The sequence below is a fragment of the Acartia tonsa genome, chromosome 11, assembly GCF_053477335.1.
Source record: "Acartia tonsa isolate MP-2025a chromosome 11, ASM5347733v1, whole genome shotgun sequence".
Lineage (NCBI taxonomy): Eukaryota > Metazoa > Arthropoda > Copepoda > Calanoida > Acartiidae > Acartia > Acartia tonsa.
In genome coordinates this window covers 48,337,095-48,364,762 of record NC_137270.1, presented here as the reverse complement: position 1 = coordinate 48,364,762, position 27,668 = coordinate 48,337,095, and the positions used below count along the sequence as shown (strand labels likewise).

The 27,668-nt window shown below is 31.4% G+C and overlaps 1 protein-coding gene and 1 long non-coding RNA gene across 2 annotated transcripts in view; both read right to left on the bottom strand.

The window, feature by feature from the left end:
* LOC145332812 (solute carrier family 35 member F3-like) overlaps positions 1-27,668 on the bottom strand; it is a 133,629-nt gene that overhangs the window by 41,588 nt on the left and 64,373 nt on the right. The window contains exons 8-11 of the mRNA XM_080177879.1: positions 25,610-25,671; positions 22,169-22,267; positions 19,580-19,650; positions 18,902-18,977 (exon numbers count right to left, since the gene is read on the bottom strand). Coding sequence (XP_080034005.1) covers positions 18,902-18,977; positions 19,580-19,650; positions 22,169-22,267; positions 25,610-25,671 — 308 coding nt within the window. The remainder of the gene's footprint in view (positions 1-18,901; positions 18,978-19,579; positions 19,651-22,168; positions 22,268-25,609; positions 25,672-27,668) is intronic.
* Positions 1,811-7,119, bottom strand: LOC145332811 (uncharacterized). The gene is made up of 3 exons (XR_013884316.1): positions 6,986-7,119; positions 4,781-4,846; positions 1,811-1,991 (listed from the first exon to the last, which is right to left on the bottom strand). It is a non-coding gene; the product is annotated as an uncharacterized LOC145332811 (long non-coding RNA).

Genomic DNA, 27,668 nt, shown 5'->3' with positions numbered 1-27,668 from the left:
AGCATCCATAAATGCGAAGCACTGAAACGGTAGGACAAACGGAATTTTAAAATCAAATTGTACGTAGCTCTTTTTGTACACCCTATTCTCTAATATACTCGCAAGTCAAGTTTTACGTCAGTTGGGACATTTTAACGCGTAGCTCCTTACCAATGCCTAGCACAGGAATTGTTTTTATATTTCCAAAAAATAGACTTTATAGCAGTTCTAACGGTATGCTCACCTGTTTTCTAACATTAACACAAGCCGTGCAATTTGAATTTTAAAATGTACGAATTTGTTTTGCTCACCCTTTAAATGTATTAAATACGAAACAAAATTGTAAGTAAACTTGTACTGCTGAAATGCAGGATAAGGACATACTTACATTTTTAGACATAATTATAGAGTTACGATGTACTTTGTTGTGCGAATCAGATTCCAAAACTCAGACCAATCGGTTTATTATAACACATAGAAATATTTGTTAAAAAAGTTAAAAATAAATATGTTTAAAATAAACATATTGACATTCTAGTAACGATTTTAGAGTTGCTACACTTTCTAAATCGTACCTAACCACTACAGGAACCACCATGTAAAGTTTTAAATCGATAGGACAAATCTAACATGTATAAATTAACAAAAAAGAGCTAACTGTTATGGACGGACTGACTGACCCTAATCATAGAAAAGCTTCACTTTTAAAAAGGATAAATGTTGGTAACAATTACATAATTGCTTTCCATCACAACCGCATCTATTGCCGAAAACAGCCAATTTCCGCCGAAATTTAATTTTGCCTTTCCTCAGCCAAATTAAATAATTTGAGTCATTTGAGAAAATCAAAATTTTCAAATCTAGCTGTTACGCCTCTGGGACCTATGAGAAGCTACCCTGCAAAGGAGAACCCGATCGGTTGAGAGAGATACATCGGTACAGACATCCTGTTACTTTATCATACGGACTAGCGGCTGCGTCCCTGGTGTCTAGGGATATGAAAGTGCAGTAAAATAGCTTAAAACCTTACAACGACTTTTTTTTATAAATAAAAAAGCATAAAACTACCCTTGGACATATAAGAAGCTTCACTCTAAAATTGGTTCAGCGACTAGAGAAATCCTTCACTACAGACAAAAAAAAACTTTCTTCTTTATATAGTAGAATAAGGATTGAAAAAAAGAAATATTTATAAGAGGATTTTCTTATATTTACACTCGTCACTTCAGATTTTTTTGATATGTTGAAAATCTTTGATAGGAAAAAACTAAGATTGTCTCCGATTATTATGTGATTTAGCGAGTAAAGAAAAAAAATTTCGGCGGAAAACGGCAGTTTTTGCCAATAGCTGTAGTTCCACATTATATTCACAGTTCCACATTATACATTTTAATATCTACCACGCCAAGCCAAAGTTCAGTGCTGTAACTCTGTCTTTAGTGGAGTTCCTTTAACTTTTGGTTTGGTTTCTTAGTGTCACCCTCGCCATCCACCTTTGTAGAGTATAGATGGTAAATAGTTATATTGACCTTTAATGTCAGCAATTTTTTTTAATCTGACCTCTGTCTTAGGTTCATGTTTTCTAGCACAATACAGACTACCTGACGGACCAAGTGCGTTGTATAGTAATAGCTGATATTATAATCTTCACAAAAAATAATCAGCCGTCTATCTATAAAGCAGCTGAGAAAATAATTTTTTCCTTGCGGCAATTGAGTTTAATCTCTAATTTTAGTTTTCAAATTAACATAGCAGACAGACGAAAATTTCTAATCATAAAGTAGCCTCGCTATTAAAAGCTAAACATTGTAAATATCATAAAAACAAGTAATCTGTTAAAAATGTTTTATACTTAAAATTCAAATGAATTCACAGAATTTACAGTTGTTTTTATTAAATCAAAATTTTTAAAAATACAATACAAAAAGTACAAAATAAACAATGTTCATTGATTTCATTTATTATGAAGGTTTTGGTTTTGGAAGTTCTCGAATCTCAACATAAAGTAACACCTGAAAAATGAAAAAAAATATAAAGAATATTTCTATATCTGTGTTAACATAAAGATCTCGCTTATTGATAAATCTAAAAAAAAAATAGGTCAAGGAAAGGTCTTAAGTAATTTGAAGTATGGTATCTCCTTCTTTCCGATAAAAATCGCCCATGAAAGTAGGGGGTCAAATTTAACATATATGACAGAATCCTGTTATTTTAGTTACTCTACAATTCAAAAGTCCGTCTGTCTGTAAGATCAATGTTTTGTTGAGATTATTGGTTGTGATATGGGGGTGGGGGGTTAATTATCTAATGCTTTTATCAACAACAAAAATTAAAACCCAATCAGACACATATACATCACACTACTTTGTAAAACAAGTATCTAATTACTGCATAGAACGACTGTAAATTATTTCCTAAAGCCAAACTCTATCCCTCTCACTTAATTCTTAAGAAAAAATATATATTTCTAGTTTCTGTGCTATATCCCTACGGAATACTATCTTGAGGCTATTTGAACTTTTACTTTACTTGAAACTAGAGGCTGCGCCCCTATTATCCAGGGGTTCTATATTCGAAGGGATATAGAAGGGCAGAGAAATAGCCCAAACCATGCCAAGACTTATTTATAAAAAATAGCCTGAAACCATCTAAGGACCTATATGAAACTTCACTTTAGATAATTTCAAATTCTTTCTATGCAACTACAATCTGTTTATGTGTGTCTGTCTGCGTTTATTCAAGGATATTGCTATCCGCTGAACCTAAATGGTTCTTCTGTACAATGTAGCTTCTCATAGGTTTTATGAAAGTTTATAACTATTTTGGGGTAACGTTTTAAGAGAAATAAAAACTCCCCCCCCCAACATTTTTTACTTTCAATTTTGTAAAACTAAAATTGTAAATGTAAAGAAGTTGTATCCCCTCCCTCTCCGAATTAATTGCCCATCTAAGAGTATAGCCGATAGTTTGATTCAAAGATTGATTTTCATAAAAAAAAAGGCTGAATGTCCGAGTCCGTGTACTGAAGGATCTTGCTAACCGATATGGTTCTCCTAAATAATGAAGCTTTCTTTTAGTGATTTATTACTTTTTTTGAGGAGGGGGGGGGGGGGGTTACCACAACTCTTCAACGAAAAATCACGATTAGAAAAAATAACTCATTTCCCTAGTAAAGTTTTTTTTAAGTCAAACTAAAGTTTAGAATTATGAAACGAAAACGAAGTAGCGGGTTTCGTCGTATATTGCAGCTTTTGATAAGTTATTTTACAGTAGGTTACGTTAACTGAATGTTAATGATTACCCCGCAAGGTTAGGAAATAGGCCTGCAGGACTAGAGCCCCCCTCAGGGCTGGAAATAGGAAAAAAGCTACTGTGATAATACAACGAAACCCGCTAATTCGTTTATTTTCTAATTCCAATTCCAAAGTTTATAACTTTATATAGGTAACATATAAAAGGAATAATGTGTTTAATTTTTGTAAATGCAAAAAAAAGAATTTTTGATTAGGATAAGGGGTAGTTCCAAAAATGCATTTGAACTAAAAAATATTGTTTTTAATATTTTTTCTTTGTCGACTAAAGGCCTATAGGTGCATTTGAGGGAGGGTGAAGAAGTCCACATTTCATTTATCGTATAGAATTATATATAGGTTTTCGCGGATTATATACAATTTTCCACGAATATCAAAATAAAAATCATAAGATTAAACCAGTTAGTTGGTTTTGTTCAGTTAAAAATAACTGGCATTAATCTTTTGCTTTTTATTTTGATATTCGTGGAAAATTGTATATAATACGTTGCTATACATAATTATTCAATAAAGCTGAGATCCGGTTCTAATCGAGCGGAGATTAAACGTTTTGAAGCCATACTTTTTTTCTCCAAAAATAATTGGGTGGGAGAGGTTGTTAAGGGGGGGGGGGGTTAATGCAACCATCTCGTAATGAAAGTGTAAATGGCACTTAGAATTCGAATTTCGATATGAAATTTTGCATGAGTAATCCTTAGTAGGTTATTTTCCCTGAATTGAACAAAAAGATGAAAAAATAACAGCTAACGGCTGGCGGCTCAGCCATTTAGCCATTTTTTGGGGGCTATTTTTAGGGCAAATCTGTCATAAATTACGTAGGAATCAACTTTTTGCAACATATTTTTGCTTTAAATCATGTGAAATGATAGAAAAAAAGCATTTTTTAGATTTCTAGTACCAGCAACTACCTGTTTAACAACGTATTGGAGCGGCAAAGAGTATGATGTGGAGATAGGTATTGTGATGGATTTGCCTTGAAAATAGCCCAAAAAAATTGCTAAACGGCTGAGCCGCCAGCCGTTAGCCGTTATTTTTCCAACTTTTTGTTCGATTTAAGGAAAAAAAACCTACCAAGGATTACTCATGCAAAATTTCAGATCGAAATTCGAATTCTAAGTGTTATTTACACATTGATTACGAGATGGTTGCATTACCCCCCCCCCCTCTCCCTTCTATAAATAGTGATTTATCTTATAAGAGTGGAAGTGTCCTCTCCCAAAATAGAGGTGTACCTCCCTGGACCTATTATATAAAAGCTTCACTGTAAAGAAGAACCATATTGGTTCAGCGGTTAGTGAGAACCTTTGCTAGACAAAAAGACAGACATCCTCTTATTCTTAAACAAGTATAGTAGCTAAATTTTTTTGCTTTTCCTTTCGCTAACCACAGAACTATAATGTTGCTTTAAACAGCATAATAACTAAATATTTTTTTTTTTTAAAGTTGTTACTCAAAGATCACCAATATTTAATTTTGTATCAAAAAAATACCTGTAAGAGTTACAACGCTGCCAGGAATAAAGTTTCTGGGGAAACAAGCATCTTGGAGTCACAGTTCTAAATAATTAGACACTTTAATTGGCGGTTTAAGTATGAATTTCAATACAGACCCCCCACTTTCCCTAGAGTGTTTTTGATTTAATCCATTTGTCATTGACAGGAAATAAAAATACAACTTATTTTCTTCTTTGGCTAGGGGCACTTTGTATAAGGAAAATTATTTAGGATTTTTCAACAAATTATGCCTCAAAATATATAGAAATGTATCGCCCTCTTAGATCAGCTCAAAGAGGACAATCCACGAACATGAGCAAGTAATTTTAAGCACCTTCCAACATTGATCCATAGTATTTTTTTTGAGTGAATATACTAGGTTTATATTAAATATTTGGTTTATCGACTAAAAAGTTATGCTTCACCATGGTTTTATATGAAAAAAACTTTAAAATGTAAAGCATTTTTAGATACAATATCATCAACTACTTTGTTGAGTTCAAAGGACAAAATAAAATAAAAGCATCAAATGCTTGAAGCCTCTACTGAGGCCCAATTCAAAGATAAATGGAGAACCATTGTGCGTGGCCTATGCTCTGGAAAGAAGAGATAAATGGCGATGATGATGATCAAATGCTGTAAATTGCAAAAGGTACATTAATTAAACTGTTTAAAATATTACAAGCTACCAACCCTTTTTCTAAACATATTTTTTTAATCAAAATGATATACTTTTGTGTCAGAGCTTTTAAACAACAGTTTGATCAAAACATTTGATGAATTTGCACCAAACTATGCTTAACATTTCAAAGTTTTTTTCATACAAAACAAAACCATGCTAAAACCTAATTTTTTAGTCAATAAACTAAATAATTAACATGAACCTAGTATATTCACTAAAAAAATGCTAAGGATCAATGCTGGAAGATGCTGGAAGATGCTTAGAATCACTTACTCTTGTTCGTGGATAGTCCTCTTTAATAAAAAAACTAACCAAAAAAAGAACCCCCAATTAAAAAGATTTTTTACTAACTTACTTAGACGGACGAAAGGACGGACATACGAATGACAGAATGCGGACACAGTAATGTCCTGAATTGATTGGGCTCCGTTATTCAATTTTAAAACTGAAAGAAGTTGAACAATTGAGCTAGCCCCACTGTAGCCAAAGTTTCTTGTTTATTTTAGATCTTTTAAATCGGGTTCTTATAATATATATGCTGAGACTTGGCTGCCAGCAATTTGCCAAAGGATATTAAAACAATCGTGTATTCAAAGAGTTGGTATACATTCAACCTTTTTTTCAACAAAAAATAAACAATTCAAATTCAATATGTTTTTAATCCTAATTGGGGGGTGTGGGGGGGGGGGGGCAGAGAGAGAGAGAGAGAGAGAACGAAAATGACCAAATCTCTAGTAGCTTAAATACGGGTTAGAAAAGGATGGTATCACCCCCCCCCCCCCTCCATCTATTAACAAGGATAACAACATCCATAATAGCGAAGCTCTGAAATGGAAGGACAAACGAACATAACACTTGCAGAGTCTCAGAACTGAATATTAATGCATATGTCTTTACAAAATTGTTAGTAAATTTGTTACAAAATTTGACATGTTACTGTTTAAGGTCATACTGACGTTTAATAAGCTTGTTTTGAATGGATGTTTGGACTTTCTGGTAACGATTATAGAGTTGCTCCGCTTTCTACGTCGTACCTAACTGTTGTAGGAATCACCATACAAAGTTTGGAATCGATAGGACAATTCTAACCTGTTTAAATTAACGAAAAGAGGTAACTGTTACGGACGGACGGACGTACGGACCGACTCTTATTATAGAAAAGCTTCGCTTTCAATAACTCGTCTTAAGTAAAACTAAAGTTTTCATAACACTACCTAGATAATGCTTTTAAGAATTAAAAACAAGATTACTGTCTTTACTTTGTGTAAATACATAAATTTAAATACCATACAAAATCTAACACAAAATAAACAAGAAACTACAGATTATTATATAAAATAGTATTTTTTTGTCTTAAGATTATATACGGTAGCTACTGAACCGATTGAGTTCTTCAGTTTATGAAAGCTTCTATAGCCGGTAGTTTAACTTTAGATTAAAAGATGAAGATTTCTAATCTGGTATATGCTAATTTTATATCATTCTTAATTGGAACAAATGAAATGAAATTATTAACTTACCTAAAGCTTAACTAGCAAGTGTGACGCTGAAAATATCTGAGTTATTTCTAACTTCATTTTATCTGAAAATTAAATACTCAGTTAGGTTTTCTGTGATGAATTTTTATTTAAAGAATTTCTGACAGAAAAACACTGAAGGAAAATCATCTTCCCACAAATATTGGGAACTTTTGTGTATAACTCAAAACTGGTTATTATTGTTTTAACATATATATTACTAGCGGCTACGCCCCTAGAGGCCTCTAGTGGCACTTTAAATGTTTTTGTTTGTTTAAGTTAATTTTTAAGTACGATACCTCTTTATTTGACGTTGAAGTCTCCCCTAAATTTTAAAAAATTTCGATTTTTTGTCATTTCTCTTGGGACTTATGAGAAGCTACCCTGTTAAGGAGAACCCGATCGGTTCAGCGGTTAGTGAGATCCTTCGTACAAACACACAGACAAACACACAAACACAAGACATCCTGTTACTTTAGTATAAGGATTTGTTGCAATAACCAATAATTCTCAGGGATCTAAAGGGATAAGACAATCGCCGATAAATTGATGTACATCTCCAGTGATTCTGGATTAAGTGGTTGAAACGTTTGAACACTCAAATTAACCCATTATCTGCTCTGGTAACATATCAAAGTAAAAAAAAAGTATAAAACTGCGTTCAAATAAATTTCATCTGGTCAAAAACGGGTTAAAACAAAAACTTCATATGATAAATATTAAATTTAATTGCCTAAAAAAAGTAATTCAGAGTCATCAAAATAAAACATCTCCTTCCTACCTAATGTGCCCATCAAAACCTCGGGAATGGCAAAAACTGGCGCCATTACAAAGTGCAATAAAATCCCCAAAAGTTGTTAATCCAAATAATAAGAAAACGTTGAAATAAATAATTGGGGATTAGTAAAATAAACAGTCCATTGTCACCTTCTTTCCTGATTATTTATTTCTTCACTGCATACCGATTACCGACAGTTAAAAAACTCAACTTACTTTCACTTTCTATTTTGTATTAAAAATTAAAATGCTAAGAAAGCTACGGCTACATGCGGCGTTGCGTAAAAACGAATTAAGAACAGAGAGAGTTGACAATTTTTTTTCTATGGTTTTAATTTTCAACTATTTTTGAGGAAAAGAATATTTTAAAAAATGCATAATATTTTATTACTCTATACTTCCAATTGTTATTTTTACTTGTCATTAAATTAATGGTAAACGTTAAATAAACTTTCATATTCAAGCGTGTTGTTTAGGTATTTTTTATAAAATATTTATGTATTATACAAGTCAGCTGTCCAGCTGATGTACCAAAATAAGGAAGGGGAAGCTATCAAAAAAGGGAAGAGTGTAAGCGCTAGCCTTAATGTATTCCGAACCTAAGAAAAAATTACTGTTTCAAACACAGTAGATTCATGGGGTCAATTATGTTATGTAATTTTAATGGCGCATTGGACTTTTCCAAAAGAAAATTGATTTCTTTTATCAATTTCTCTGTGCCTGGTTCATATTTTAATTAATAATTTGCAGCTACAGATAGCTTAACGGTTAGGAAAAATCAGGAACTATGTGAAAAAGTTTAATTTTAGCTATAATGAGAGAAAAAGGCAATTTAATGCACATTTTATATAATACGGAAAATTTCTTCCTTTCCCTGTACCTTATAAAAATCGGCGGAAAAAGCCATTTTTTAAGCAAACAAAAGCGCGTTTTGCTCTATCTGTGAGATATTATGAATGAGATAATGTTAAGATTTGATATTAAGATGAGAAAAATTCTCGTTCACAGTCCCTTTAATACAACCCTCTACATTCCATGATAATTTTTTTAACAAAAAAAATGTGTGAGAGTGTATTTTTTAAAGGAGGTTGAAGGTAAATTCCCAAAACTAGGTATAAACCTTCCCTGGAACTAGTTACAGCTTCACTGTAAAGGAGAACCATATCGGTTCAGCGGTTAGTGAGATCTTTTACTACATTTAGGCACACTGACAAGTAGATATCCTGTTACTTCTTTATCAAATATTGGATCAACTGCAGTTCACGGTAAAATATTCCTGGTAACGAATATTTCCAAAAATCTATGAATTTTAAAGGGTGCTAGCTGCCAAACGGCTGAACGTACAGATCATACCGCCACACCATTTTAAGCGGCATAATAAGGCTTCAAATAATCTGGAATAATAATTATGCCTTATTGATTTATGGCTATTCCAGATTATTTGAAGGCCTTCTTATGCCGCTTAAAACAGTGTGCGGGCAAGATCTGTACGTTCTGCCGTTTGGCAGCTAGCAGCTTTTAAAATTCATAGATTTTTGGAAATATTCGTTACCAGGAATATTTTACCGTGAACTGCAGTTGATCAAAAGATTTCCTATGATATTTCTCTATTGAAATGTTTTATTTGATAGCTTGAAAGCTCTGAAATTGTTATTGTAAAAAAAGAATTAGATATTAGATTATCTAAGTTTCTTCTAAGTGAAAAAAACAAGTATAAGGCAAAACTTTTTAATCTACAAAATGTGAATAAACCAGATTTTATTAGCAATGAAATAAAACCTGCTGAGTCCAACAATAACACAACTAAAAAACGTAATCGCAGATTTATTAAACGTTCCAAATATAGGAGAAAAATGAAAAGGTTAAGTCAAAAACCTTTAGATGATTTGGTCATTAATTATTCTGACCATGTTTTAACATCAGATGATATTTCGCTTTTCAACAAACATTTAAATTTCGTTCCTTTGCCAAAAAAGCTGAATATTACCAGCTTAAGTTATGATGTTAAGAGATACTCAAGGTCAATGAGATGGAGGGAAGCCATTGATTTAAATCCCGATATTTTTAGTGAAAATTCTGATACAAATAATATACCAGAATTTAGCGTTCCTGTTAAAAAATTTAATCTACCTTCATGTCAGCCAACTAAAACTTTGTCTAATTTTCTGTATGGAATTGAAAGTGATTTAATGTTTAATCAAAAAAAGAAAGTCTTTCCCAATGTATCAAAAGGGGAAGAAATTGCCTTAAAAAATTTAATTGACAAACAAAAATCGGGTCACATTGTTTGTTTAAGAGCTGATAAAGGTGGTGCATCCACTATAGTAAATAGAAATGATTATATTACAGCGATTGAAGGTGAACACCTCAGCTCAAAAATAACCAATCAGGATGGATCTGTTTTGTCTGTTTATAGACAAATAGATCAAGTAATGGTGAAAGTACACTACAACAGAATCAAGGAGGCCTTAGAGGATGCTGTTGTAGACGAGACTATTGACAAAAAGCTGGCTGACCAACTTTTGCCTGACCAACCAGCAGAAGCGCGAGGTTATGGCTTAATCAAAGTACACAAAGGTGTAGCAGAAGGTAAAAAAATTCCGCCCACTAGATTAGTGATAAGTGGGTGTTCCAGCAATACTGAAAATCTAAGTAGCTATTTAGATTTTAAAGCCAAACATATTCCCCCAATGCTTGATAGCCACATTTTAGATACCCCAGATTTACTACGTTTTCTTGATCAGCAAAATAAAAATATGGACCAATCAGAACAGGCTATATTGGTCAGTATTGATGTCGAGGCACTTTATCCTTCAATTCCTATCAATGAAGGGATACAAGCTTTTAAAGAAGCTTTAAATGATAAGAAATATGGCGATTGTAATGTATCTATTCCTTTTTTAATTATGTTACTATCTTTTGTTCTAAAATTCAACTCGTTCATATTTAATGGATTGTATTATTTGCAAGAGTGGGGGACAGCCATTGGAACAAAAGTGGCACCAACATATGCCAATATTTTCATGGGAAAACTTGAATCCCAATTACTCACAGATTGGAAAGGCCGTCCCCCCTCTTGGTGGAAACGCTTTATTGATGACATTTTTTGTTTGTTTGTAGGAACAGAGGATGAACTTCTTGATTTTTAAAAATATATAAGTACATTTCATAACACTATTAAATTTACATGTGAATATCGTTTAAAAGATAAAATTGTAAAAACAAAATGGAAAAATGGCCAATTTATTGTTGAAAATTTTCCTATTTTAAATATTAGGCCCAGATCTGTTGATTTTTTAGACTGTAATATTTGGATAAATGAAAATAATAAATTTGAAACTGACCTTTTTGTAAAGGGATCAGATCGTGTAACCTATTTAAAGCCTCAAAGTGCACATGCACCATTTGTTACCAAAAATATTCCTTACAGCTTAGCCTATAGATTAAAACGAATTTGTTCTTCAAATGATAACTTTTTAATTAGATTAAAAGAACTTGAATGTAATTTATTAATTCGTGGATATAACTCTAAAGTTATAAAACATGCTTTTGAGAAAGTAAAGATTATTTCTCGCACACAAGCCTTACAAAAAGTTGTTCATGTAAAAAGTAACAGTAGACCTGTGTTTTGTTTAACATATGACCCTCGTATTGATTCTGTATCTAATTCTATGAAAAAACATTTCTCTTTAGCAAGTAAAGATCCAGTTTTTAAAAAAACTTTTCCTCTGATGCCAATGATAGGATATAAAAGAGCAAGAAATTTAGGTGAACACCTAATTCGAGCCAAGTTATATCCTACTCAGAGATACAACTTAAGAGAAAGAAATGGATTCTTTAAATGTAGCATAAGAGATATTGGTTGTAACCTGTGTAATCGTAGTCAAAATATTTCTGAACATGTTGCCAGTTTTTCTCAAAAAAAGTACCCAATCAAGTCAAATATTAAATGTTCAGATAATTTTGTAATTTATTCTATTCAGTGTAAACAATGTCCAATGCAATATGTTGGACAAACTTCTAATGCTGCCTCTGTTAGATTTAATGCTCATTCTTCGGATATTTTAAACAAAAAAATTTCAAAGCCAGTTGCCAAACATTTTAACAGTAGAAACCATTCATGGTCAGACATGGTTCTTACCCCTTTTGAAAAACTCCACAAAAAAGATAAAACTCTGTTGGATATCAGAGAAAAATATTGGATAAGAGAAAAGGAGACAGTTGAACATGGTTTAAATATAAATTCATGACAATTTTATGTACCTTTTTGCTAGTTGCAATAAAAATTTTTTTTTTGTTTTGTTTTGTTACATTTGCTATTCTTTTTTTTTTTTAATTTTCTTGGTCAAACTTTTACTTAAAGACTGATCTGCAAAGCTGCACCTATACTGAAGTTTTTTCTAGAGCAAATGATTTAATAACTTGTTTAATTTGACCGTCCAACTTTCAAAAAATTTACAAAAAATCAATCAAAAATTTGCCAGTTTCAATTTGTGTTTTGTTAATAATGTACATGGACGAAAAAAAGTAAGATTTTTTTAAAATTTAATTCTATTTTGTTATTTAAACTGCCCTACTTTGCATTTAATTAACCTTGTATAAACATATATCCTTTTTATTCACTTTATTTGTTATCAATGTGTAACCATAGGGAATTTTAATTCTTTTTTTATATGTAAAAATGCCTATAAAACATATATTAAGTAATAATTGACTTAAAATGCATATTTTGATAAATTTTAATTGCTATTTTTTTTGTTTAGTTCCTGATGATGAGGGCAGTTTTGCCCTCGAAACGTTGAATAATTTTAAATGTTTGATGCCTTGAGTTTTTCATTCTGAGGATTTTACATGTTGGGTCCGTTAACCATTCGTCTTACTTTATTTGATATTGCTTCGCCGATTTGAAAAATTCTTATTGTTGTGTTTTTGAATAAGTTTAAACTCCTTCTTATACAAAACATGTTTATGTACATTATTCCATTTTGTATAAGGTGTTATTGAAGACAAGATGTCTTATATCGTTAGTGGTGTACCTAGCACCTCACAGGGGCCAAAAAACAGGATTTAGATCATTTGTGTATATAAATAACAGGATGTATATTTGTGTGTCTGCAGCTTGAGATCTCACAAACCGCTGGATCAATATGGTTTTTCCTTTACAGTGAAGCTTCTCATAGGTCTTGGGAAGGTTTACAACTATTTTAGTGGAGGGTACCTCACCACCCTCCTCCCAAGAGATATCACAATAGTATGTAACAGATCAACTGAAAATCCTTTTCTTCTCTAATTTCCAAAGTTGTACAGCAGATAACCCAACTACTGCAAAAGCTATTTTCAGCTATTCTGGTCAAAGGGAAAAGAAAAGCGATATAATGTATTCACGATTTATAAATTATACATTCAAAATTTAAATTTTTCATATTAGATTTTTTTTTGAAGTTTGAAGTTTTTTTTTAACCATCCAATTTAAACTTTAAATGCACGGCCTTTATCAGGAAGTTCTAACTGTGCATGGTAATAAGTTGCGCCTGTTTTTGGGTCAAGGCATTTGCCTACTCTTTATATTCATATCATGACTTTAACGTCTTTAGTTATGACGCACTTTTGGCCGAGATTCGAACCAATTACCAACCCCCATCGACGAGCAGATGTGTTGCTTATTACGCTACATTCACTATTTAGAAGGTTATAAAATTATTATTTTGTCGCAACTGACATAGCAGCAGTAGGAACCATGACTATGTTAAGCTGGTATTTTAGGATAGGTCAATAAAAAATGAATTAATACTTACTAGCTCAGTATCATCTACTTGATGTTCTATAATATTTGTTGTATTGTATACATAGTATAAATTAATACTTACTAGCTCAGTATCATCTACTTGATGTTCTATAATATTTGTAGTATTGTATACATAGTATAAATTAATACTTACTTGCTCAGTATCATCTACTTGATGTTCTATAATATTTGTAGTATTGTATACATAGTATAAATTAATACTTACTTGCTCAGTATCATCTACTTGATGTTCTATAATATTTGTTGTATTGTATACATAGTATAAATTAATGCTTACTAGCTCAGTATCATCTACTTGATGTTCTATAATATTTGTAGTATTGTATACATAGAAAAAATAATACTTACTAGCTCAGTATCATCTACTTGATGTTCTATAATATTTGTAGTATTGTATACATAGTATAAATTAATACTTACTAGCTCAGTATCATCTACTTGATGTTCTATAATATTTGTAGTATTGTATACATAGTATAAATTAATACTTACTAGCTCAGTATCATCTACTTGATGTTCTATAATATTTGTTGTATTGTATACATAGTATAAATTAATACTTACTAGCTCAGTATCATCTACTTGATGTTCTATAATATTTGTAGTATTGTATACATAGTATAAATTAATACTTACTTGCTCAGTATCATCTACTTGATGTTCTATAATATTTGTAGTATTGTATACATAGTATAAATTAATACTTACTAGCTCAGTATCATCTACTTGATGTTCTATAATATTTGTAGTATTGTATACATAGTATAAATTAATACTTACTTGCTCAGTATCATCTACTTGATGTTCTATAATATTTGTAGTATTGTATACATAGTATAAATTAATACTTACTTGCTCAGTATCATCTACTTGATGTTGTATAATATTTGTTGTATTGTATACATAGTATAAATTAATACTTACTAGCTCAGTATCATCTACTTGATGTTCTATAATATTTGTAGTATTGTATACATAGTATAAATTAATACTTACTAGCTCAGTATCATCTACTTGATGTTCTATAATATTTGTAGTATTGTATACATAGTATAAATTAATACTTACTAGCTCAGTACACAGTGGGATCTTTTGAAAAAAATCGGGACATCCAAAAAATCTAAAATCGACTTTTATCTATCCTAGGACCTAATAATGGCTGTAAGTAGACAGCTAGAAAAGAAATTTTTAAAAAATATTAATTTTTGGCGGGTTTATGCCATTTTTAAAAAAGGTAGTGAAAAATTTCTTTTCAGTTTTGATGATTTTCCAGATTTTTTTACACAATTTTTTCAAGGCAACAAAAAATACATTTATGTTCATCTTATGAAAAAAAAATTTATTGAGGTACTTTTCAGATACCTGTACCAATGTCTAATTAAAGAAAAAATTTAAAAAAATATTTTTTTGGTGGTGTAAATTGACATTTTGTGAGAAAATTTCACCAAAAATATTAAGATTTTTAACCCCAAAAAATCAGTTTTCTCCATTTTACCCAAAAACGGACAGGAGGCCCCGGGTTTTGCAATAACAATATTAATATACAACATGTATTGTGTATAAAACAGTTTTCACAACCTGGGGCCTCTTGTCCGTTTTTGAGTAATTGAGCATTTTACATTGCATGGTTTGAACAATTTTGTTCTTGTTAATTTCAAATTTTCCCCCGTTAGAGGGGGAAGGAGTCATTTTAGAGCCCAAAATCATCTCTGCAATATTTTCAAACTTATTAAGGCGGATCTTTCTTGAGTTATGCATCATTTGCCTCTGGCGAACCGTTTCGCCGCTATTTGCCGCCGTTGGCGTGATTTTTAACGATTTTTGCCGTTCTCGCGGTTTTAATGGACATTTAAGGGATATAGGAGTTGTTAAATAAAGATGACTTAAAAATACTTTTATTTTAGCAATTAAATTTGCTAAATTTCATGTGTTCTAAAAAAATTTGTAGTTCTAACTGGTTTTAGTCCAGCAGAAATTCAAATTTGGAGATTAATTATAATATTGCAAAAACATTATATACGCATCAGAGAGAGAGAGAGAAATATACGTTTGAGAGAGAATATAATTTAAGTAATTATGCTTATATTCTTATACAAACTTTAAATGAAGATAGCTAGACCTAGAATAAAGGTATTAACACAAAATCAAAAGTGTTTTGAAAATTATGTTATTGTTGTTTATATCTGTAAAAAAAATATTTGAAAACATGCCTTATAAGTGTCCTATTTTACTTATACTGGACCTACCTAAAAATGCCGGGACTCGAAATGTATGCACCTGACGCTATATTCTTGTTCACAAACATTGTTTGCATTGAAGAAATATTTACATAGACGTTAATTTTGTTAAAATATTCCTATCCTAACTAAAGTTATGAAGTTTTATAGATTTTTTATAAATAGGGTAGCTTCACTCCTCCAAAACAGCAAGACGTACTTACCAAATGCACATTAGAAGTTAACAGAGGCAAAATTTAAGTTATTTCCGAGTTAAAGCAAAAGAAATTACATCATTTCTTCAAATACAAGCTTATTTATTGAAGTTTACTTTTGTCTACTCTAAATGTCCCATTTTTGGCAAAAAATCCCACTGTGCCGTATCATCTACTTGATGTTCTATAATATTTGTAGTATTATATACATAGTATAAATTAATACTTACTAGCTCAGTATCATCTACTTGATGTTCTATAATATTTGTTGTATTGTATACATAGTATAAATTAATACTTACTAGCTCAGTATCATCTACTTGATGTTCTATAATATTTGTAGTATTGTATACATAGTATAAATTAATACTTACTAGCTCAGTATCATCTACTTGATGTTCTATAATATTTGTAGTATTGTATACATAGTATAAATTAATACTTACTAGCTCAGTATCATCTACTTGATGTTCTATAATATTTGTTGTATTGTATACATAGTATAAATTAATACTTACTAGCTCAGTATCATCTACTTGATGTTCTATAATATTTGTAGTATTGTATACATAGTATAAATTAATACTTACTAGCTCAGTATCATCTACTTGATGTTCTATAATATTTGTAGTATTATATACATAGTATAAATTAATACTTACTAGCTCAGTATCATCTACTTGATGTTCTATAATATTTGTTGTATTGTATACATAGTATAAATTAATACTTACTAGCTCAGTACACAGTGGGATCTTTTGAAAAAAATCGGGACATCCAAAAAATCTAAAATCGACTTTTATCTATCCTTGGACCTAATAATGGCTGTAAGTAGACAGCTAGAAAAGAAATTTTTAAAAAATATTAATTTTTGGCGGGTTTATGCCATTTTTAAAAAAGGTAGTGAAAAATTTCTTTTCAGTTTTGATGATTTTCCAGATTTTTTTACACAATTTTTTCAAGGCAACACAAAATACATTTATGTTCATCTTATGAAAAAAAAAAATTTATTGAGTTACTTTTCAGATACCTGTACCAATGTCTAATTAAAGAAAAAATTTAAAAAAATATTTTTTTGGTGGTGTAAATTGACATTTTGTGAGAAAATTTCACCAAAAATATTAAGATTTTTAACCCCAAAAAATCAGTTTTCTCCATTTTACCCAAAAACGGACAGGAGGCCCCGGGTTTTGCAATAATAATATTAATATACAACATGTATTGTGTATAAAACAGTTTTCACAACCTGGGGCCTCTTGTCCGTTTTTGAGTAATTGAGCATTTTACATTGCATGGTTTGAACAATTTCGTTCTTGTTAATTTCAAATTTTCCCCCGTTAGAGGGGGAAGGAGTCATTTTAGAGCCCAAAGTCATCTCTGCAATATTTTCAAACTTATTAAGGCGGATCTTTCTTGAGTTATGCATCATTTGCCTCTGGCGAACCGTTTCGCCGCTATTTGCCGCCGTTGGCGTGATTTTTAACGATTTTTACCGTTCTCGCGGTTTTAATGGACATTTAAGGGATATAGGAGTTGTTAAATAAATATGACTTAAAAATACTTTTATTTTAGCAATTAAATTTGCTAAATTTCATGTGTTCTAAAAAAATTTGTAGTTCTAACTGGTTTTAGTCCAGCAGAAATTCAAATTTGGAGATTAATTATAATATTGCAAAAACATTATATACGCATCAGAGAGAGAGAGAGAAATATACGTTTGAGAGAGAATATAATTTAAGTAATTATGCTTATATTCTTATACAAACTTTAAATGAAGATAGCTAGACCTAGAATAAAGGTATTAACACAAAATCAAAAGTGTTTTGAAAATTATGTTATTGTTGTTTATATCTGTAAAAAAAATATTTAAAAACATGCCTTATAAGTGTCCTATTTTACTTATACTGGACCTACCTAAAAATGCCGGGACTCGAAATGGGTGCACCTGACGCTATATTCTTGTTCACAAACATTGTTTGCATTGAAGAAATATTTACATAGACGTTGATTTTGTTAAAATATTCCTATCCTAACTAAAGTTATGAAGTTTTATAGATTTTTTAAAAATAGGGTAGCTTTGCTCCTCCAAAACAGCAAGACGTACTTACCAAATGCACATTAGAAGTTAACAGAGGCAAAATTTAAGTTATTTCCGAGTTAAAGCAAAAGAAATTACATCATTTCTTCAAATACAAGCTTATTTATTGAAGTTTACTTTTGTCTACTCTAAATGTCCCATTTTTGGCAAAAGATCCCACTGTGCAGTATCATCTACTTGATGTTCTATAATATTTGTAGTATTATATACATAGTATAAATTAATACTTACTAGCTCAGTATCATCTACTTGATGTTGTATAATATTTGTTGTATTGTATACATAGTATAAATTAATACTTACTTGCTCAGTATCATCTACTTGATGTTCTATAATATTTGTAGTATTGTATACATAGTATAGATTAATACTTACTAGCTCAGTATCATCTACTTGATGTTCTATAATATTTGTAGTATTGTATACATAGTATAAATTAATACTTACTAGCTCAGTATCATCTACTTGATGTTCTATAATATTTGTAGTATTATATACATAGTATAAATTAATACTTACTAGCTCAGTATCATCTACTTGATGTTCTATAATATTTGTTGTATTGTATACATAGTATAAATTAATACTTACTAGCTCAGTATCATCTACTTGATGTTCTATAATATTTGTAGTATTGTATACATAGTATAAATTAATTCTTACTAGCTCAGTATCATCTACTTGATGTTCTATAATATTTGTAGTATTGTATACATAGTATAAATTAATACTTACTAGCTCAGTATCATCTACTTGATGTTCTATAATATTTGTTGTATTGTATACATAGTATAAATTAATACTTACTAGCTCAGTATCATCTACTTGATGTTCTATAATATTTGTAGTATTGTATACATAGTATAAATTACTATTCATCACTCTAAAAATAGAAAGCAATTGTTAGTGGAAATATCAGTAATGCCTCGTGGAACACATACCCCTCCCCTCCCCCCCGATCATTTTAAGTTAAGTTAAATCGGGTAATTAGTAGCCCCGTATGGAGAGTGATTCCTGTTAGGGTTAGGCAATTGACTAATTTTAAAATGTATACTGGCCTATAATTTGTAATTAGTATTGTAGGATGTCATCTGCTTAAAAAAAGAGGACAGCTACTCTATATATTGACAAATAAAGTTGATAATGTATTTTGAGAAAGCCCAATCAGTCCCGATTTTGTATCAATTTTGAAAAGTGCGATTCCTGTGACGTCATATAAAAAGGGAAGGGGGGAAGAAAATCTCTTTCCTTTTCTCCCATCCTTTTTGAAGAGATTTTCTTCCCCCCTTCCCTTTTTCTTTCCCGAAACGTATATGACGTAACTGGAATCGCACTTTTAAAAGTGATACAAAATCGGGACAGATTGGGCTTTCTCATGTATTTTCATTGTAAAAAATCTCTAAAGTGGACATAAAATATCAATAAAACAATTAACAAAATAAAATCTTTGATTTTTAGATTTGAAAAAAGCATTTGATAGCATACCTTACTCTGTCATCATCTAGAAATGTGGCAGTTATTTCTGGATCTGTTCGGTTAATCCGCGTGTAAGTGGCCTAAAATAACAATATTTTTAATTTTCAAATTCAATTTCTTCCAAGTAAAAATTGGACAGTTGGATGTTTATTACACTAGTCCCCAAAGTTTTATAATGATGTCTTCTTATTCATTGACTTAACAACCTTTGGGATTAATGAAATTGGTTAGTTTATTAAACCGAGTGTCCAAACATTTCAACAACTAATCTATATAAAGGGTATATATTGGAGATACACATCCATTAATCAGCCACTGCCTTATCCCTTTTGATCCCTAGTCTAGTAAGTCTTTTAATTCATTTGATTTTGTGTTAAAGGAAGCCTGCAAGAAATACTACGCTTTAACTGCTGAAAGACTGCCACAAGTAGACCAAATACCCCAAATTTGAAGCCTTCAGCTTCTATAACAAAAAAGTTTTAGGCATTTTAAAATGACATTTTATGTACAATGAAAATTTTGAAAGATTTGCAATGCTCATGTTGAAAACTTTGAAATTAAACTACGTGGCCCAGAAACAAAATTATAAGCTTATTTTTGTCATAAATTTAGATTTCCAGTAACTAATTATATTTTTACAATAAAAATAACCATTTTTATAGTTAAAATCATTAAAAAAAATTAAGTTTTACTTGCGTTGTACCGAATGTACTGTAGCCAATCAGAAGGCTGAATCAGCTTAACAACCAATCACAGCTAAGCTTGTATTAGTTTACCCCTTTGTTTCCGCTATGATTTTCGTTTAAAAATGCAATTTAAATCGAATTTTTTTCATAGATTTTGACTATGAAATGTGGTGTTTTTATTGTAAAAATGTAATCAGTTACAGGCAATCTAAATTTCTGACAAAGATGAGGTTATAATTTTGTGTCTAGGCGACGTAATTTAATATTGTTTTTTCTTTTATGAGCATTGGAAATCTTTCAAAAATTCCATTGTACATAAAATGCTATTTTGAAATGCCTAGAACTTTTTTGTTATTGAAGCTGAAGGCTTTAAATTTGGGGTATTGGCTCTTCTTGTGGCAGTCTTTCAGCAGTTAAAGCGTGTTTTTTCTTGCAGGCGTCCTTTAATACATAAGAAAACACAATTCATATACTCATTTATATTTATTCTTTATAAGAACTATAGATAATAATGTTCTAATGTAGATAGCAACCTTACTTTAAAATCTAGAATTATGCCAAGATAAAAGTTAGATTGTACAATTTATGTTTCTTATTATAATGAAACAAAATAAAAGTGGATGTGTTAATTCCACTTCAAAATTCGACTTACTGAATAACATTTAGCTGTTTCAGTAGAATGATATTTTATATTTGGACAATGTCTTATTTCCTTGTTTCATATCTAAGTGTGACAGGTAGATGAATCATATCCAGAGGCGTGCAAAGGGTTCTGTCGGGGGGGTAAGTGAACCGCAACCGAAAATTTTTCATTTTACTATTCACGGAAAGCTGTCTACAATACGGTGCGATATATATTGCAAGGTATACAAAAAATTAGTTTTGTGCTCGATAGGCACTTTAATTGGAAAATGTTATTAATCCTTTTGTATGCTTAAAAATATTATTGAAATACTTGGATTGTAGATCACTTTTATTGTCCTTGTCCTCCCCCTCTCTCTGATGTAAACACCAGGTGGGATAGACACAGTTTTATATCAGATGATATATGAAAAATAAAGAGTTATATATCATATCCAGGGGTTTAAAGGGATAAGACAATGGCTGACAAATTGATGTACATCTCCAATGAATATACACAAAGTTACACCTTCTGTACATTCAAGTTAATGGTTGAAACGTTTGAACACTTAACTTCACCAACCAACTAATCAAAATTCACAAAAGTCCCCAAAGTTGTTAAGCTAACATATAAGCAAACGTCATTCTTACACTTTGGGGACTAGTGTAATAAATAGCACAATGTCCTCTCTCTCTCTGTTATATATCATATCAAATGTTGGGTAAACGTTTACATAAAATTGGTTTTTAACTAGCAAAAAAATAGTAAACTCCTATTAAAAACATATAAAATATTCTTACATTTTAAGTCAGTGTAATAATTAAGAATTGGCTTTTGTAAGCCTTAGGGAAATGTACCTTTTACAATTTTTAAAACTAACAATTCTTCTTTTCATAAAAATCATCCAAATTGGTTTTAATTTTATGCTTAGTCGCGGCTACCGAACCAGAACTATTATTGGTCAGAATTAAGAACAGTTTGACTTAATAAGAGCATTTGACTAAACGGTTACACCTACCTTTGTGGAAAATACTCGAAAAAAAAGTGCCTAACCTTCAAGAATTGAGTGGCTGCTACCAAGGTTGAAGTGACAAGTATTAAAACTATGATTCCACACACTATCAAGACTAACCTTCAAGCATTGAGTGGCTGCTACCCAGGTTGAAGTGACCAGTATTAAAACTATGATTCCACACACTATCAAGACTAACCTTCAAGCATTGAGTGGCTGCTACCCAGGTTGAAGTGACAAGTATTAAAACTATGATTCCACACACTATCAAGACTAACCTTCAAGCATTGAGTGGCTGCTACCCAGGTTGAAGTGACAAGTATTAAAACAATGATTCCACATACTATCTTCCGGACAAACGTGGATTCACAGCGGTTCTGAAAAAGCAAAATTAGTAATTTTTCGGAATAAAATCCTTATAGAAAAGTATCAGGATGTTTGTCTGTTTGTTTGAGTGTCTGTCTGTTTGTATGTTTGTCAGTTTGTCTGTCTGTCTGTTTATCTCTTTGCCGGATTGTCTGTCTATCTGTTTGTCTGTGTTTATGATTGTTTGGATGTTTGTTAGTGTGTCTGTCTGTTTGTATGTTTGTCAGTTTGTCTGTCTGTTTGTTAGTTTGACTGTCTGTTTGTTTATCTGTCTGTCTATTTGTCTGACTGTCTTTTTGTCTATCTGTTTATCTGTCTGTTAGTCTTTTTGTTTGTCTGTTTGTCTGTCTGTCTGTCTATACCAAAGACTATCGCTAAAAACTGGACAGATATGATTCTCTTTTACAATGTAGCATTTCATGGGTACTGGGAAGGTTTGTAACTATTTTGGGGGAGATTACCACCAACCTTCCATGAGAAATTACACTAAAAAAGAAGACACCCCCTCCCCCCAAAAAATAAGGTACTATGTTAAAGAAAACCATTCAGATTGGCAGTTAGAGAGATCCAGTACAGACAGACAGACACTTTTATATACAGACAAAAACATTATTAAATAAGCAATAAAATATCTAATTTACGTTACTTTGATTAACAGACCAAAGAGACAAAATTGTCATATAATTTTCAAACCAGGCAACAAATTTTAATACTATCAAATGCTTTAATTTTCCAATTTATTGAATTTTAAAATTGTTTTCAATTTGTTTTAAAGAGTTCATTGGTTGTCAGTTTTTTTCCTAGACATGTTTGCAATTCTAAAGGGATAAGATAATGGTCGATAAATTGATGTACACCCTATGATGATACAAACAATTATCCCTTCTTTACAATTACAATTAGTGGTTGAAACGTTTGGTCACTCCAAGTAATGAACCAATCAATTAAAATTCAATAAAAGTCCCCAAAATTGTTAAGCCAACGAATAATAAAACATAAATATAAAACTTTTATGACTAGTGTAATAAACATCCCCATTGTCCACTCCCTTATTAGCAATTGTTCTATTTTTCTATTTTTATGCAACAATTAGTTGTAGACATCCAAGGCCTCATTTTATTGATAAAAACAATTCATGGAATCGATATTATATTGTGTCATCAACTATGGAGACTATATTGAATTTTGATTGGTTGGTTTATTAAGTTGAGAGTCCAAAAAATGCATCAATTAATTGTAATCTACAGAATGAATAATTTTGTGTATAACATTGGGGATTTACATCAATTTATCGGCCATTGTCTTATCCCTTTAGATTCCTGACAGAAATTGCAAGTTTTGCGATAATAACATTGTCAAAATAAAGTATTTTTAAATGTTTCTTTTGTGTTGCATTTTTCTAATTATCGGAAAGACATAGGTTATCCTTATACTAAAGTAACAGGATGTCTATGTGTCTGTGTGTTTGTACCGAAGGATCTCGCTAACCGCTAAAACGATCGGGTTCTTCTTAACAGGGTAGCTTCTCATAGGTACCGGAAAGGTTTATAACTATTTTTTGGGGGGGTGGGACACCCTCAACCCCCCCAAAAAAACGAAAAACACCCCCCCCCCCTCAAAAAATTAAAAATGAGGGTGGGGCAACCCCCCCCCCCCTCCTCAAGTGCCCTTAGAGGCCTCTAGAGGGCGTAGCCGCTAGTTGGAAGGGAATAAAAATTGGAACTCTATAACATATATACTTAATATTGTTTATAATTTCAGTTTTTAGGAGCGAAGCTACTCTATAATTCACTTTGTGTGTCCGTCCGTCAGTCAGGCCGTAATGCTATGGAGAAATGTAATTTTGAAGAGAGACAGCTAAACTTTTTAGTGAAGATTCCTTTTACAATAGTTTTTTTTGTGTATCATCATTGGGGATGTACATCAATTTGTCGGCCATTGTCTTATCCCTTTAGATCGCATGCTATCTTTGTTAAAATCCTCTTGAAGCCTCTAGGGGCACTTAATTCGGGGAGGGGGGAGGGGAGTCAACTTGCCCTGGGATTTTAAAAAGAAAAAGTGAAAAAATGTTTTTAGAGGGGTATTTTTTCTAAGAGCCATTTCTCTTGGGAGGGTGGTGATACCCTACCCCAAGATAGTTATAAACCTTTTCTTGACCTATAAGAAGCTTCACTTTAAAGGAGAACTATATCGGTTCAGTGGTTAGCGAAATCCTTCGCTACAGACAAAAAAGCTTACTACTTTATAAAATAGGATTAGCAATAAGAATTTAGTTACTGTATTAATTTTCAAAAAAGAAGAAAGTGAAACAATTAAACAATTAATTGTATACACTAATTACGTCAAAGAAAGTTATTTGGAAATCAAGTATGAAAACACCCATCAAAGCGAAGCTCTGAAAACAAAGGGATCAAAAAAATGTACATGAACACTTGTAGAGTGCAAAAATTGCTGACATATAGCATTCTGTTTCAGGACATAATATAAATTTTTTTAACTTGATTATAGAGATGGTTCACCTTAAATATTGTATCTTATTCCAAAAATCAGTTAATTATCCTATCATATAAAGTAGCAAGCGTTTTTTGTCTGTCCCGAAGGATCTCGCTTATCGCTAAACCGATATTGTTCTCCTTTACAGTGAAGCTTCTTATAGGTCCTGGGAAGGTTTTAAACTTTTTTAAAGAAGGGGTCTCCACCCCCCTCCCCCCAAAAAATATTGTTTTACTCTTTTAAGACTCAAATTTAAATTGGATGAGGTCGACTTTTACCCTTCTACCTTATGTGCCCCTAGAGATTTCTAGGGGGCGTATCCGGCGTATCCGCTAGTATTTACGAAAAAACAGGAAGGAGTAGGTTGCGCTAAAAATCCGTAAAGGTGTGAGTTTAATAATAGTAGTAGAACGATAATATTCACTATATATGTGTATTTCTTATTAAAAAGAACTATACACATTTTTTTCAAGTTCAAAATATACGTATGTCCCTTTGTCAAAAAGTTAAAAATCTGCATATTTGAAATGAGCGTACAGATTATGCAGTTGCTACACTCTGTAAATCATCGGTTATAGAAATCATCATGCAAAAGTTTAAAATTAATAGGATAATTCTAACATTCCTCAGCTAAAATAAGAGTTACCCGCTATGCAAGGGTGTTAAGAAAAGATTTTCCAATGTGACTCCGAAAATTAAAAAAAAACATTAAGATTAAAAACATAAAATTAAAACCATTTTTGTAAGCCCGTGCCTTAAGCCCCTCAGAAAAAAAAACAAAAATTATTTAAATCTTGAAATTTTCATTTCAATAACCGCTGAAATCTGTCAATGATACGATACGATAAATGTTGCATTACCTGTGAAAAAAGTGTTCTCATTTGGGACGGGTTCTTGCCACCTTCCTCATCTTTGGACATGGCTGAAAAAAATAGAAAAAAATATTTATTTGTATCTTGAATTTCAAAATAATGACCATTATAAATTTATAATACAAAGCAGAATAATGTTTGTCTGTTTGTTTGTACCAAAGGATCTCGCTAACCGCTGAACCGATCGGTTTCCTTTACAAAGTAGCTTCTCATTCGTCCAGGAAAGGTATATAACTCTTTTGGGGGAGGATAACCACCGCCCCCCCAAGACAAATCGACACTAGAAACCCCCTACCCCCCCAACAAAAATAAAATGTGTAATGTAACACAAATTATAAAAGATGAAAAGAATAAAAAACTCAGAATAGTAAGTAATTTATCATAATATGTTTAGCTATGTTGAGTGTTTTTCCTGGAGAGGGAGAGAGGGGACAATGGGCTGTTTATTACACTAGTCCCCAAAGTTTTATAATAATGTTTTCTTATTCCCTGTCTTAAAAACTTGGGAGACTTTTTCTGATTTTTGATTGTTTGGTTCATTAAGTTGAGTGTCCAAACGTTTCAACCATAAATTGTAATCTACAGAAGTAGTAATTCTTTGTATAATTATTGGGAATGTACATCAATAAATCGGCCATTGTCTTATCCCTTTAGATCCCTGGTTTTTCCTATTAAAATTTTCCTCATCATTTGGATATTTTCAGGGATCTAAAGGGATAAGACAATGGCCGATAAATTGATGTACATTACCAATGATGATTCACACAATTACCCCTTCTGTATTGTCTCCGCTCTCTCTTGATATTTTAATTTAGCGGCTGTGCCCCTAGCTTATAATTGATATATTATGACTTGGATCTTAATCCAGATTTTCGTGAAACTCGCAGTGGGCTAAAATAAAAATTATCCCCTTCCACACCTGTTTACCCCATACCTGTTATAATTAAATTCAACTAAATTGTCATAATTAGTGATTTATTGGCAATAAAAAAATAATAACACTATGTTATTGTAGTAATTGATATATTAATACTAAAGACTTAATACAGCTGGCTATAATAACGATAATCCCCATCCACCTCCTTTAACCCCTCCCTGGACGAACGAACTGACCAATAAATTGACGACAAGTTTTCTCCTGTCAATATATTTCTACATTTCTATATTAATTATCATACCGCTATGAACATAATTGCCCTATATTAGAATAATATCTAGTTTATAGAATACACATTATACAAGATAATATGTATATAAAACTAGGATGATAACATCCATAAAAGACGGTAAGAAAACGAACTTGTAGAGTGTCAGAACTTCAATATAAATGTAAATTTGATGCAAAAATTAGAGGTCACAGTTAAAGGACATACTTACACGTTCATGACTTGATTATAGAGATGATATGCTTTAATACCCATTTGTCCTAGAAATCATTATTCTAAAATTCAGATGAATATGATGATCCAAAATTTTGTTCAAAAGATAAGCATTGTAAATAATGCAAAGTTTTAAATAAATAGGATAATTCTAACTGAATTAACGTTATGGGCTATCCATTACAGACGTATGGACAGACCCTGATTATAGAGCGGCTTCGTCACTAATATGATTAGGTAAATAGTATATTACATATTTCTTTTTGCAACAACTATGTAAGTATATACGCAGGGATCTAAAGGGATAAGACAATGGCGTATAAATTAATGTACAACCCCAATGATGATACACAAAATTACCTCTTTTTGTAAATTTAAATTAGTGGTTGTAACGTTTGAACACTTAACCTAATGAACCAACCAATCAAAATTTACTAAAGCCAACGAATAAGAAAGCATTGTTATAAAACTTTGTGGACTAGTGTAATAAACAGCCCAATGTCCCCTCCCTCCCTCTTATATACATACATATAGTGGTAATATATCTTTATTTATACCAAGTAAATTACAATCTATCTTTTACCTCAGGTAGGGAGGGGACAATGGGCTGTTTATTACACTAGCACCCAAAGTTTTATAATAAAATTTTTTTATTCCTTGACCTAAGA